Below are 12,070 nucleotides of genomic sequence, written 5' to 3'. Positions count from 1 at the left end.
ATTGTTACATATCTGTTTTCTGTCTAAAAATAAAAAAAATTACTAAAGAATATTTTTGTCATTATTATTAAATTCAGGAGAGGAATTAGGGCAACCAAACTATGCACCACCATTTTTGGCACCAAGCACAATGGGTGAAAAAATACTGAATGGAGTCAATTATGCATCTGGAGCTGGAGGAATTTTGAATCACACTGGAAGCTTATTTGTATGTTTTTTTTTTTACAATTATTTATTAAATCCATAATTTTTTTCTTTAAAAAAAATCAATTTAATTCATCATTAAATGCATGCAATAAAAAAAATTAAACCCTATAAAAACTTTTAAATTATTCCTTTCTTTTTTTCATTTTGATCCATTATATATCTTCTTATGCAAAATCTTGTGTCTAAACCCCTAAGGTTTGATAAAAAATTAGTTTAAATAGTTTAAAATGTATTAAAACTTATATAGGAAAAAAAAACTAATATTAAAAATAGTTTCATGATTTTCAACATTATATAAAAAAAATCTTAGGAAAAAACATAATATCATTTTGAATTGAAGTACAAACTTAACATAGTGTTTACATCCAAAAATGAACAGTAAAGTAAACAAAAAAAAAATAAAGAGAAATGAAGAAAATGTTTGGGTAATTAATTAATTAATTTTTTTTTAAAAAAAGTTGTCTGATAAATTTTGTTTGGTTTGAGAAAAAAAAAAAGTATATAATAACATGATTTTTATGAGGGCATCTTAGTAATTTTTTCTTACATATATTGTAATTACTTATGCATCAAACTCAATATATATATTAATATATATATAAATAATAATAATTAGGCTTTATGTTGAATAAACCTTGAATAAAAAAAAAAAGAAAAATTGAAAATGTAGGTAAATAGGCTTGGGATGGATATCCAAATAGACTATTTCAACACAACAAGGAAGCAACTGGATGAACTACTTGGCAAAGCAGGAGCCAAAGAATACATGACCAAAAAGACCATGTTGTCCATTGTAATTGGATCAAATGACATTCTCAACAACTACCTTCTCCCTGGCATCTCAACCGCTCAGATGATCTTACAACCACCAGATCAGTTTCTCCAACAATTGATCTCTCATTTCAGAGCCCAACTCATGGTTAGTAGTAATTTCTCATTTCCCCTCTTCTCTTTTTTTTTTTTTTTAAAAATATATTCATAAGGGTATTTTAGTAAATGTAATTATATTAGACTATATTAATGATAATTTTATTGGATTTATATATCTTTATTTTTAAAAGCCAATTTAAAAATTATATTTTATTATCTTTTAATTTATCTAAGAGATTTTTATCTTCGATAGGTTATAATTTTATTTTATTTTACTAAGTGGACAAGATATAGTTAGAGACATGAGTAGACTTTCTAAATATACCATGCACCCTTGTCTTGTAGCCTGAATTTGATTTTCCATTTTCTTCCGCACGTAGAGGATTTATTGTCAATTGATTATGAACACCGTTAGCTAGATACACTATAATTTGTATTATGTTGACTTATACAAATACATGCATTATATAAAACACATTAGATCTCATTTGCATCACTATGAATACAAATATTAATAATATAAAATATTCAATGTAATAAACCATTAAATCATTTAACTAGTTTACCTAAAAGACATTTTTACCCCTCTTAAACTAGATACTTCAAAATTTCTATTGTGTTGATTAATACAAAAACACGAATTCAATATAACACATATAACTATATTTTAAAGTTATCCCCCACTAATAACAATACCTTACAGCCTTCTCCACAGGACATTTGGCAAATTTTCATGCGTCTGGACTTTTCATTATAACGCTAAACTTGATTATGCAATTTGGTTAACTTAATCTTAATTAAATAATAACAAAAAACACATATCATTTCAGAGCAACACAAAATATTCAAAATATTCTTATTGGTTTTTATTTTTTATTTTTTATAGCTGAGTGGGTCCCACACCAACCAACCATCCCCTCTCAATATATGATATATATATATAACATTGTATTATATACTGTTTTTTTTAAAAAAAAAATTTAATTTTTTTTTATTGTTTTTCATATATGTATAAATATAGACATGATTTTGTCTATTTTAATTTTGTTTTCATTTTTTCCTATTATTGTTCATATATATATAGATATATACATGATTTTTTCGTATTTTAATTATAAAAGAATAAAATAAATAAATAGATATATTGTGTTTTTATGCTAATTTTTTTAATTGTTTTTCATATATCTATATATATATATTTTTGTTTTATTATTTGTATATTATATTATTTGTTATTATTTGATTAAATTTTTATGATAATATTAGTGGTTGGTTATTTTTTCATATTTTTGAAGTGATTTTATTTTTTTTTACAATTTATTTTTTATAATTTGCATTATTAGATGAAATCCATAACATAAGCACCGATATCTATGCTGGTATACATAATACTAATCTTAGTGATTTTATTTTTTTTAAATTTGTTTGGTTTTGATTGGCTTTTTTTTTAATGGGTTCCACACCAATTCTCTCTCTCAATACAAATAATAGTTTTTCCTTTCTTTTTTAAACATTGCTTTTAAACAGTAAAATATATAGATTTATTGTTTAATTGTCTTTCTCTCTGTATGTATTTGGTATATATATATATAATTTTATTTTGTTTATTTTTATTTGGTATTATTATGTCTCTCTTTATATATATATATATATATATATATAGAGTAAACATATTCTGGGGATATTCTCAGGAACGTCTCCAGAATAAATAAAGGTATAGAGACATTGAGGAAGAGAAAGACAGAGACAAATAGGTTGATGAATAATACTTGCAACAGTAGTCAATGACTGTCCTTTTGCTAACGGGTTGGTGTGTTGTGTGTTCGGTTGGTTTTAGTTTAATTGGTTATAGCACTGTATGTCTAGTAAAAATGAGATTGGACGGTTGTTGGTTTTAGTTTAATTGGTTATAGCAATGTATGTCCAGTAGAAATGAGATTGGACGGTTGTGATTGATTTAGATACTATACAAAGAAAGATTGGATCGTTCATAAGAAACTCAACCTCATATATATATATATAGGTGTTGTTTGTAATTTATATACTACCTAACTCCTCTTATGCTATATATATATATATATATATATATAAACACATATTACTTGAATGCCTCTTATGGTGTCATTGGCTTGATTTTGATTGACCTATATTTTATTTATTTATTTTGAATTAAGTGGATCACACACCACTCATCTTCCTTTTTCTCTCAATACAACACAATATATTATATGCTTACTACTAATAATATTATTATTTGTTTTTATCTTTTTCTTAATTTTGATTTAGATTTTTTTATTGTTTTTCATACACACACACACACACATATATATATATATATATATATATCTAGTGATAAACATGATTTTGTATATTTTAATTTTCTTTTTGTTAGATATATTGTATTTTTATTTTAAATTTGTTTTCATTTTTTTTCATCTATATATATTATTATTATTATGAGTATTTATTTTATTTAATTTATCTAATAATATTGGTGTTTGTTGTATTTTTATGAAGTATTTTTAAATAATATGTATTATTGCATGAAGCACGTAGCCCAAGCAGAGACATCTATACTAGTTCTATTTAATTCTCATCAGCATGAACACAAATGTTAATAAAAATAAAAATTTAAATGCAATAATAAATATATTTTTTTTTTTTTTTTTGGAACAAAAAAATGGCAGAGGTTGTACTCATTGGATGCAAGGAAGTTTGTGGTGACAAACATAGGGCCACTAGGGTGCATACCCTACCAAAGAACACTGAACCAAATGTCAGAGTCAGAGTGTGTGAGCTTGCCCAATGATCTTGCAATGCAATACAATGCTCTCCTCAAAAACTTGCTTGAAGAGCTCAACTACAATTTTCCTCAAGCCAAGTTTCTATATGCAAATTTGTATGATGTTCTCATGGAACTCATCCAAAATCATCAACAATATGGTATGAATTAATCACCTTCAATATATATATATGTATATATATATAGTAATGAAATAGTTATTTTGTGAAAATTTTGCATGATATTAGCATGGAACTCATCACAATATTATTACATGATTGAATTTAAAAGTTTTAGAGGGTTAAATATCATTATTTTCTAAATAGTATAAAAGTACATACCATATAAATATGACAAATTATACTTAATTTGTAATTTTTATAAAAAAAAATCAAATATATTTTTAGTTACTTTGGTATATTTCTTCAATGATAATCATATATACATATATACATTTCTAACATTAGTATAAAAGTGATATTACCATTTTACCCCCATATATATTTATACTATTGTGAAATTACATCTACTAATTAATAAATATACACATACATAATACTTATCTTTTATTTATTTTATTTCACTTCATCATCATCATCATCATCATCATCATCATTATTTGCAGGGTTTGACACAGCAAGTGTTGCATGCTGTGGAATAGGAGGGAAGTATGCAGGGTTCATTCCATGTGGACCAACATCTCCAATGTGTTGGGACCGTTCAAAATATGTATTCTGGGATCCTTATCATCCAACTGAAGCTACCAATCTCATCATTTCCCAAAACTTCATGGACGGACAACTCCATCATATCTCACCATCCAACATTCGCCAACTCATTAACAACTTCTCATGAATTTCATTTTCATAACATTCATCATGTAAAGCAACATATTCTGTACTCACCAAGAAATAATAATTCAAGCACAAATACATGGCACACACAATTCCATTTCAAATTCCAATCTGTTTATTTTGGTGTTTCTTGAGAGCTAATTTGATTTTAATCTAAGCAAAGTCATTGTTTGGGTAGTGAAAACAAGAAAAAGAAGAGAAGATTTACATGGCGATGTGCTCGGGAAAAAAAAAAAAAAAATCATACAACAGTGAAACATACTGAAAAAAAATTAATAAATAGCTCGGTCTTTCTCTCTCTATTTCTTTCTGTGTGTTGATACAGTGGTGGACATACTCCTTGGCATTTCAACTGAGTTCCTGGACGTCGTGTTAGTACGAAAAATTTGGATATAATGCAGCTGGATTGTTGTGTTGTTCTATCGCATTCGGATGTTCATCTTGTCTTTCTGAGTCTCTTTGGGAGGGCGCTTTTTTTTCCGGGGATAGACAACGGCGGCAGGATCAACCAGAGGACCCGACCAAGTTGAGGCTTGCCCGCCTTTCTGGTAAGGGAATACTGTGCTGAATGAGGAAATGTCGGGAGGATCAAAGGCGGGAGGCTCCATGTGTTGCGAAGAGCCCACAGGGAACCCCAAAGCTCCGTCTTGGTGTGGAGGTGGGAACTTTTCGCTCTTGCACTTTGCATTTGCATGTGTGATCAGTCGTCTTCTCTGTGTGTTTTCAGTACCAACAAGAAACAAATGGGAAAAATAAATGAGTTAGTAGAAGGATGTCCACACAGGCATGCATAAATTAACCTGTTTATTTCAAATGACATATAAATATGATGACAATTTGTAATTTTTGGAGAAATGAATTCAAGCAATCATGCAGATAATGAAAAGATTCAGCATTAAGCTTTAAAGCATATCTATGATATGTGGTGATGTACAAAGCACTTTGGAGGCTGTGGTGCTTGTATGTTTTACAACAAGGTTTATAAAGCCTAATGGTTAAATTCAAGTCATTTGACTACATGAGAATTTTAGATGAAATGCCAATGAAGAGGACCTCATGAAACTTGCATATAAGTTATGGTTCCTAAAATTTGAAATAAATAATTAGCCAAATAGTCTCAAAGAGCATGGTATTTTTCCCAAATTAACCAAGGGAGTGGTTTGGCTAACTGAAAAGAAAGATGAGTCTGAGAGAGAAAGGAAGTAGTTGTAGCAATGGCATACATCAAGATTTACTTGGAGTTCAGCATTAGCCTCTGGAGCAGGGACCGCCTTCGCAGGCCGATCACGCGTCCGTGTCTTCTTGGTTCCATCACCATGATGGGCTTTTCCCCCAGCAGCTCTAAGCCTGACAGTAATGAATGTAATTTTTCAACATGGTAAATCAGCCCCTTATAAAAGATTAATAGATCATTTGTCAATTAATACTGCAATCAGGTGAAGGAAACAAGCCAGCTAAAAATAATTCATCAGAGTCTCAGACAGAATGTTCAAGAGATCTAAGATTTAAAGGAACAACCAAGCTCTTTAAGATAACTGAAATTTCAGTAATCAAATGTGGGACTTCACACACACACACACACACACACACAAAAGCATGTTTTTCAAGATGCCAAAATTTTTCCTTAAAATCATAAATTGGATAATTCTCAGAGAATTAAAGCATAATTGTCATATAAATCATTACAGTTAATGACACTATTATCGATATTCACATGAGTTGTTCAATCAAAAACACTTAAAGAAAGCTGTTCAATAATTTGTCTTTCTTTTTTCTCAACTAGTTAATTTCAGTAAGAACCTATAAAGCACAAGTTTGAAATTTGATTTTCAACGATTACACATTAATTGACTTTTATCTTGAAAACCATCACTCGATTGATGCATTAGGATTCAAATACCATCTGAACAGATCAGAGAAGCCTGACATAATACAGATAAGGGAAGGTGATTTGAAAAAAGAACAAGAATGTTGTAAAATAATATCTTTTAAGCAATGATTGTTGTCTATTAATGATTAATAATCTTTTAATACGAATTAATGCTTGTATTATTTAATTAATTAGATATTGTAAATAAACTTATTCCAGTTCCAAATTATACCATTGGTAGGATTTGGTTGGAAAGACTGGGATTGACTGGGTTAAACGAGCTTATCCTAACTTATTCCCTCAACCAAGCACACCCTAAGGTCATGTTCTTTATGGTTTACCTCTACACTTTACTATGACAGTATGACTTCATTGATGAGCAAAGAATCCCCCTCGTCTCCAGTGAGGTCCTCATGGTATCACATATATGATCATCAATAAAACAAAGCCAGCTGTTTGTATTTTTTGGTTTAACAGGAACAAAGAGCTGACAGATTATCACATTCAATGAAAAGGTGATTCCTCATAAAGGTTCACTAAGCATGCATATATGGCGATATTGTGAAACATCACAAATTTTTTAGTTTTATGCAGATAAAGATAACAAAGCAAACCATTTGATACAGATAACAACCCATATTGCTGTAAATGAAAAAATTATACAAAAATTATGAGATATTAACTTAGTCAGTCAATGACCACATACCTTCTAGCTTCTTCATCCCTTCGTTTAGCATCCATCTCTTTGCTTGGAGGATATTGTGGCAGACTTGAAGGCTCACAGGCTAAAGGTTCTGTTCTAAAGAACTGCAAAACAGAAAACATCAATGGCATGAATGCAAACTACATACTTACTATAAATGATTAATGGCTAAAAGCAAGCACCAAGTATGTCTGACTAAAAATTGCACTATTTCCATGATGGCATCATTACAAAAAGAAAACACATTCTCCAATCAATGCTATCTTGCAGACTATCTGACAGGGGAAGAGAGCAATGCTCTCCATTTGAGCATTTTCTTGTAAATTCAAGCAGGCAGTAGCTATAGGGATACCAATACTCTCTGCCAGAGCAGATTCAAGTCATAGTTAAATAAGCATAAGGATTTCTAGAGAAAAATGACAATCATTAATTTCAAGAAGGAAAGGCAGAAGGAAGAAGACATCTTCACAATTGAAAGGTGACCTGGCATATTATATCCACAAGTCAAATTTACTTTCAGTTGGGACAAAACTACAGATTGAGGTATAGTAGATTAAAGAAAGACTGATTTTGATGATCTCGCAAAAAAATGAGGTGTTCTCCAAATTTGGTACAAATTAGAATCACTATGAAGTCTTTGTCATTGTAAGATCTCTTTAAGATAAAATTCATGCGCCTTTCATGGGGCTCCATATTTGAGGTGTAAGATGTATACGGTTCTATAGATTTCAATTGACGGACCGCGGCCAAGCAAAAAAGAAAAAGGAAAGTTGCCGATGAAGCAAAAAATCCAGTAAAAGCTCAATGGAATAGATTTAATTGTTTTAAGACAAATGTGAAATTTTAAGGCCAAATAACGAGGGCCTTTACCTAGCTAGAGCTGACCTATATATATCACCACTACATATCTAAACAAACAAAAGAAATTAGTCATGGAAAAAGTATGCATATGGGAAAGAGAAAAATTCCTACTTTTGGAGGCAAAGATGGGACACAAAGCCTAACAAGCACATGCAGAGAAAGAAAAGTGGAGGTGCAAATCAAGAAAACTTAATCCACAAACTAAACAGCATAGTTTGGTAAAAACATCAATATACTCTTGGATAATTGTCCTTGCACCATAATGATCTATATATGCCACTAAAGTTTCTTCACATAAATAATTGACCAATGAAACATTGATTACCCCAAAATGAGCTCAAGAGATAAAAATATATTTTTATGAGAGACGTTCCAAAACCTGTGACTTGCAAGAATTATATGCTGTTTTAAAATATAATAGTAGCCCAAGTAAAATAAGAGTTAGGAACTGGAGCATTAAAATGTTGAAGCTTACTTCACTCCTTAAAGCAGCAGAAGCAGTTTGACGTTCAGCTGGGTCAATTGCAAGAAGAGTTTCAACTAAAGGTAATGATGATGGTGGGAAGTCTTTAAACGTCTCTTGTATGCATCGCTTATATGGTTGTTGTGGCTTGAATATTGTAGCATGGGGCAACTTTGACTTTTTCCAGTATTCCTCTGAAGGAGAGCCACATAATTTGAAAATCTTATGCAGCTGTTCCACCTGAAAGTGGTATAAATTGTGTTATTCATACCAAAGAAGAAATCACTGGTAACCTATCATGTGTAGGAATGAGGTAGAAGAGTCTAGAAATAAGTAATTAAGATCCACAACTGCTCAACGTTTCAAGATACTGCAACTTTTCAAGGATCAAAGCTATTGAAAAGACATTAACAAGTAAAACTAGAGGTTGAGTTTTAGTATCATATAAGCAATCTTGAAGTTGCCCATGCAATAGATCATCAACTTCATTAAAGAACACTAAGGACAAAACGATTCAGGTATTTGTGAATTGCAATATGCATAAATTATTAGGCACACGTCAGCCAGATTTCAAACAAATAAAATAGGGAATAAATTCTATCAATGGATTTTCAAATAAAATTATATGGGTGCTGATCTTATAGGCTACTGTGTTAATTATCACTCTTTTAAAAACTTATTCAAGTTTCACAGAGTTGGCATAAGTTACATGGTAACAAGATAGAGGCAACGAATCTATATACATGAGTGATTGCATGAATATATATTGCATGTATGATTACCTACAACAGCTATATACAAATATATATTCTACATGGTTGAAGGCAAACAAAAACTATACCTAACAACTTAAGGTATAAAGGTCTCTTCATAATTTGATGTGGTATATAGTAGATCACCTGTTTTACGCAAAGACTTGTCCCAGTTATAAATAAGCAAATAAAATACTTAAGTGAAGGGAACACTCATGCTAAAAAGGAAAACAGGAATGAAGAGCTCCTTAAGAATTTGATAGCAGGAGCACACATGAAAGCAACTATTTATGTTATTAAACTAACATAGATCATCTCCATACTATATACCTCAGTCCGGCCAGGCATAATAGGCTTCCCAGCCAAAAGCTCTGTCAAAATGCAGCCAGCACTCCAAAGATCCACTCCAACTCCATAATAAGTAGCGCCTAACAGAAGCTCTGGGGGCCGATACCACAGGGTAACAACCCTGCTAGTCATAGGATGTCTATGATCAGGATCAAACATAGAAGCCAACCCAAAATCTGCAATCTTGAGTATTCCACCATTGTCAAGAAGGAGATTTGAGCCCTTGATATCCCGGTGAAGCACATTTCGACCATGGCAATGCTCGAGCCCCAACAATAGTTGCTTCATGTAACACTTCACCTGCTCAATCAAGAATTGTTTTTTCACCACCATTTTCCAACACCCAAAAGAGTACTCAGTCTCCTCACAAAACAAAGATCAAGGAAGGGATAAGATCTAGACCTGAGGCTCGGTGAATTTGATACCAGGACTGGCAGCAAGACCAGCAAGATCATGCTCCATATACTCAAAAACCAAGTACAGACTACAAGACATCCTGGAAGTCACCAACCCCTCCAGTTTCACAATATTGGGATGATCCAACCTTCTAAGAATCAAGATCTCTCTTGCCATGAACTTCACACTCTCCGGCTCCAGGTTATCGAACCTCACCTTCTTCAAAGCCACGATTTTTCCACTCAGAGTGTCACGAGCTTTATACACGTTGCTGTACGTCCCTTGCCCGATCTGAGACCACAACCAAGATCCCACTTTTAGAGGAAAAAATATTCCGAATCAAACGCAAACGAAATCAAGAAAGCAAGACTGATGAAACCTTGTCAAGCTTCTCGAAGGAGTCGGCGCGGCGGGGGGTCCAGCCATTGATAGCCTCGCCAGCGACAGCGGAGAGCCAGGCGGGCCAGCCGGCGGCGACCTGCTCGCCGTGCACACCTTTAGTGAGGTTACTCAGACGTGGATTGGGCCTCGGGCGTCTCCGGCGCTCTCCCTGGGGTTTCTCCGGCTTCTCCTCGGCAGCCTCGGGATCAGGGGCGTCGACGGAGGTCTCGCTCTTGGACAGCGAGGCCTGGTGCTTGCTTCCGGAGGCGACGCGATCGCCATCAAGCCGCGATGAGGACGAAGGAAGCGGCGCCGCCGGTCGGCCTAAGACGCAGCCCATCACTCTCAGCTCATCGCCGCCGGCGCACTACAGGGGAAAACCCTAGGTTTTCGGAGGAGGAGGAAGAGAAGCGGTAAGATGTTCCGGCGGAGCAAGGGATCCGGCGCTTATCGGATTCGGATCCGGATTCAGACAAGGATCCGAACGGAGATGAGAGTGAAAGAGAGAGAGAGAGAGAGAAGTCAAAGCGGAGAAGGTAGAGCCTTTTTTGGACAATGAAGGATCCGCTGTTTTGGTGCAAACAGCGTGTTTGCTGTTTGGGCTGATCTACACCGTTGCATGGGGATTGTGATTGAGATACACGGCTATCAAGGAGTGATGTCCTCCTACGTGGCAGCCAGGTAGGAGATGATCGAATGATGTTTTGACAAGTGGCACTTTATTGGTTAAAATGTATTAGTTTCATGAAAACAAATTCTTTTTTATTTTCCTAAAAATTATGTTTTGTTATCTGTGAGTTAATTTTTTTCTCTATTATTGAAGTTTTAATTTTATGAATTGGATCTATATTTTCTTCGGTATTATTTATACATACATTGTAAAAGGTTTTTTTTTTGTGTTTTTATTATATGTTAAAAGTTTATGAAGTATTAAATATTTTTTTATAATTTTATTTTTAACTGTATTGTAACCTTTTTCAATAAATACTGAATAAAAAAATATTTTAAAAAAGCATAAAATATTATTTTAAAAGAGAATAAAAATATAACTAGGGAAAAAAATTAATAAAATATTGATGGGTTTTTTAAATAAGGATAATATTAGAAAATTTCTAAACAACCCCTCCAATTTTGGTAAACCCCGAACAACCCTTCCGTTATTGTTCAACTTCTCTTTTACCCCCTACCGTTCACTTGAAATGCGACCATGTTATGAAATTCCATTTTTACCCTTGAAAATGGCGGGAAAAAACGGGCACTCGCATCATGTCCAACCTTTATACATATAATTTTGTATTATTTTTTTTTGCCTTTTGTCAAACAAAGTTTAGAAGATTCATCACATCTCCTTCTTCTTCTTTTTCTTATTCTCCTCATTTGGTTTGTTATATTTGAATTATGCCGGTTTCTTGATAAGGTGAGAATTTCTTCGATTCGAGGGCTATTGTTCACGGCGCTGACATACGCGAGTGATTGGGTCTTGATGTTCCCCGTGTCAGGGTGAAGTTTATCACACCCGATGGATATAAAACAGTTTGTCCAATAAAAAACGAGGTTGACTTCCAGCGGATGTGCCATTGTCG

At 32.8% G+C, this 12,070-nt stretch overlaps 2 protein-coding genes across 2 annotated transcripts; one reads left to right on the top strand and one right to left on the bottom strand.

The window, feature by feature from the left end:
* The first annotated feature begins 82 nt into the window (after positions 1-82).
* Positions 83-4,954, top strand: LOC120264924 (GDSL esterase/lipase At2g23540-like). The gene is made up of 4 exons (XM_039272817.1): positions 83-208; positions 878-1,126; positions 3,765-4,020; positions 4,485-4,954. The coding sequence occupies exons 1-4, from the start codon at positions 131-133 to the stop codon at positions 4,712-4,714; spliced, it is 813 nt and encodes a 270-aa protein (XP_039128751.1). The 5' UTR covers positions 83-130; the 3' UTR covers positions 4,715-4,954.
* LOC120264923 (probable serine/threonine-protein kinase At1g54610) lies at positions 4,818-11,119 on the bottom strand. Its single transcript, XM_039272816.1, has 7 exons — positions 10,486-11,119; positions 10,113-10,397; positions 9,693-10,010; positions 8,623-8,850; positions 7,290-7,390; positions 5,937-6,060; positions 4,818-5,426 (listed from the first exon to the last, which is right to left on the bottom strand). The coding sequence occupies exons 1-7, from the start codon at positions 10,825-10,827 to the stop codon at positions 5,133-5,135; spliced, it is 1,692 nt and encodes a 563-aa protein (XP_039128750.1). The 5' UTR covers positions 10,828-11,119; the 3' UTR covers positions 4,818-5,132.
* Between the last annotated feature and the right edge of the window lie 951 nt (positions 11,120-12,070).

Source organism: Dioscorea cayenensis, chromosome 7, assembly GCF_009730915.1.
Source record: "Dioscorea cayenensis subsp. rotundata cultivar TDr96_F1 chromosome 7, TDr96_F1_v2_PseudoChromosome.rev07_lg8_w22 25.fasta, whole genome shotgun sequence".
In the NCBI taxonomy this organism is placed as follows: Eukaryota; Viridiplantae; Streptophyta; class Magnoliopsida; order Dioscoreales; family Dioscoreaceae; genus Dioscorea; species Dioscorea cayenensis.
The sequence above is the reverse complement of the archived record's forward strand: the minus strand, read 5'-3'. Positions and strand labels throughout refer to the sequence as shown.

Bases quoted from the DNA above. Each gene is read 5' to 3' on its own strand.
- LOC120264923 (XM_039272816.1), bottom strand. From the start codon at position 10,827: ATGGGCTGCGTCTTAGGCCGACCGGCGGCGCCGCTTCCTTCGTCCTCA. The intron at 8,851-9,692 runs GTATATAGTATG...TACCACTTTCAG, and splicing joins TTATGCCTGGCCGGACTGAG to GTGGAACAGCTGCATAAGAT. The intron at 6,061-7,289 runs GTATGTGGTCAT...CATTACTGTCAG, and splicing joins AGGGATGAAGAAGCTAGAAG to GCTTAGAGCTGCTGGGGGAA.
- LOC120264924 (XM_039272817.1), top strand. From the start codon at position 131: ATGGGTGAAAAAATACTGAATGGAGTCAATTATGCATCTGGAGCTGGA. The intron at 209-877 runs GTATGTTTTTTT...TTGAAAATGTAG, and splicing joins ATCACACTGGAAGCTTATTT to GTAAATAGGCTTGGGATGGA. The intron at 4,021-4,484 runs GTATGAATTAAT...CATTATTTGCAG, and splicing joins CCAAAATCATCAACAATATG to GGTTTGACACAGCAAGTGTT.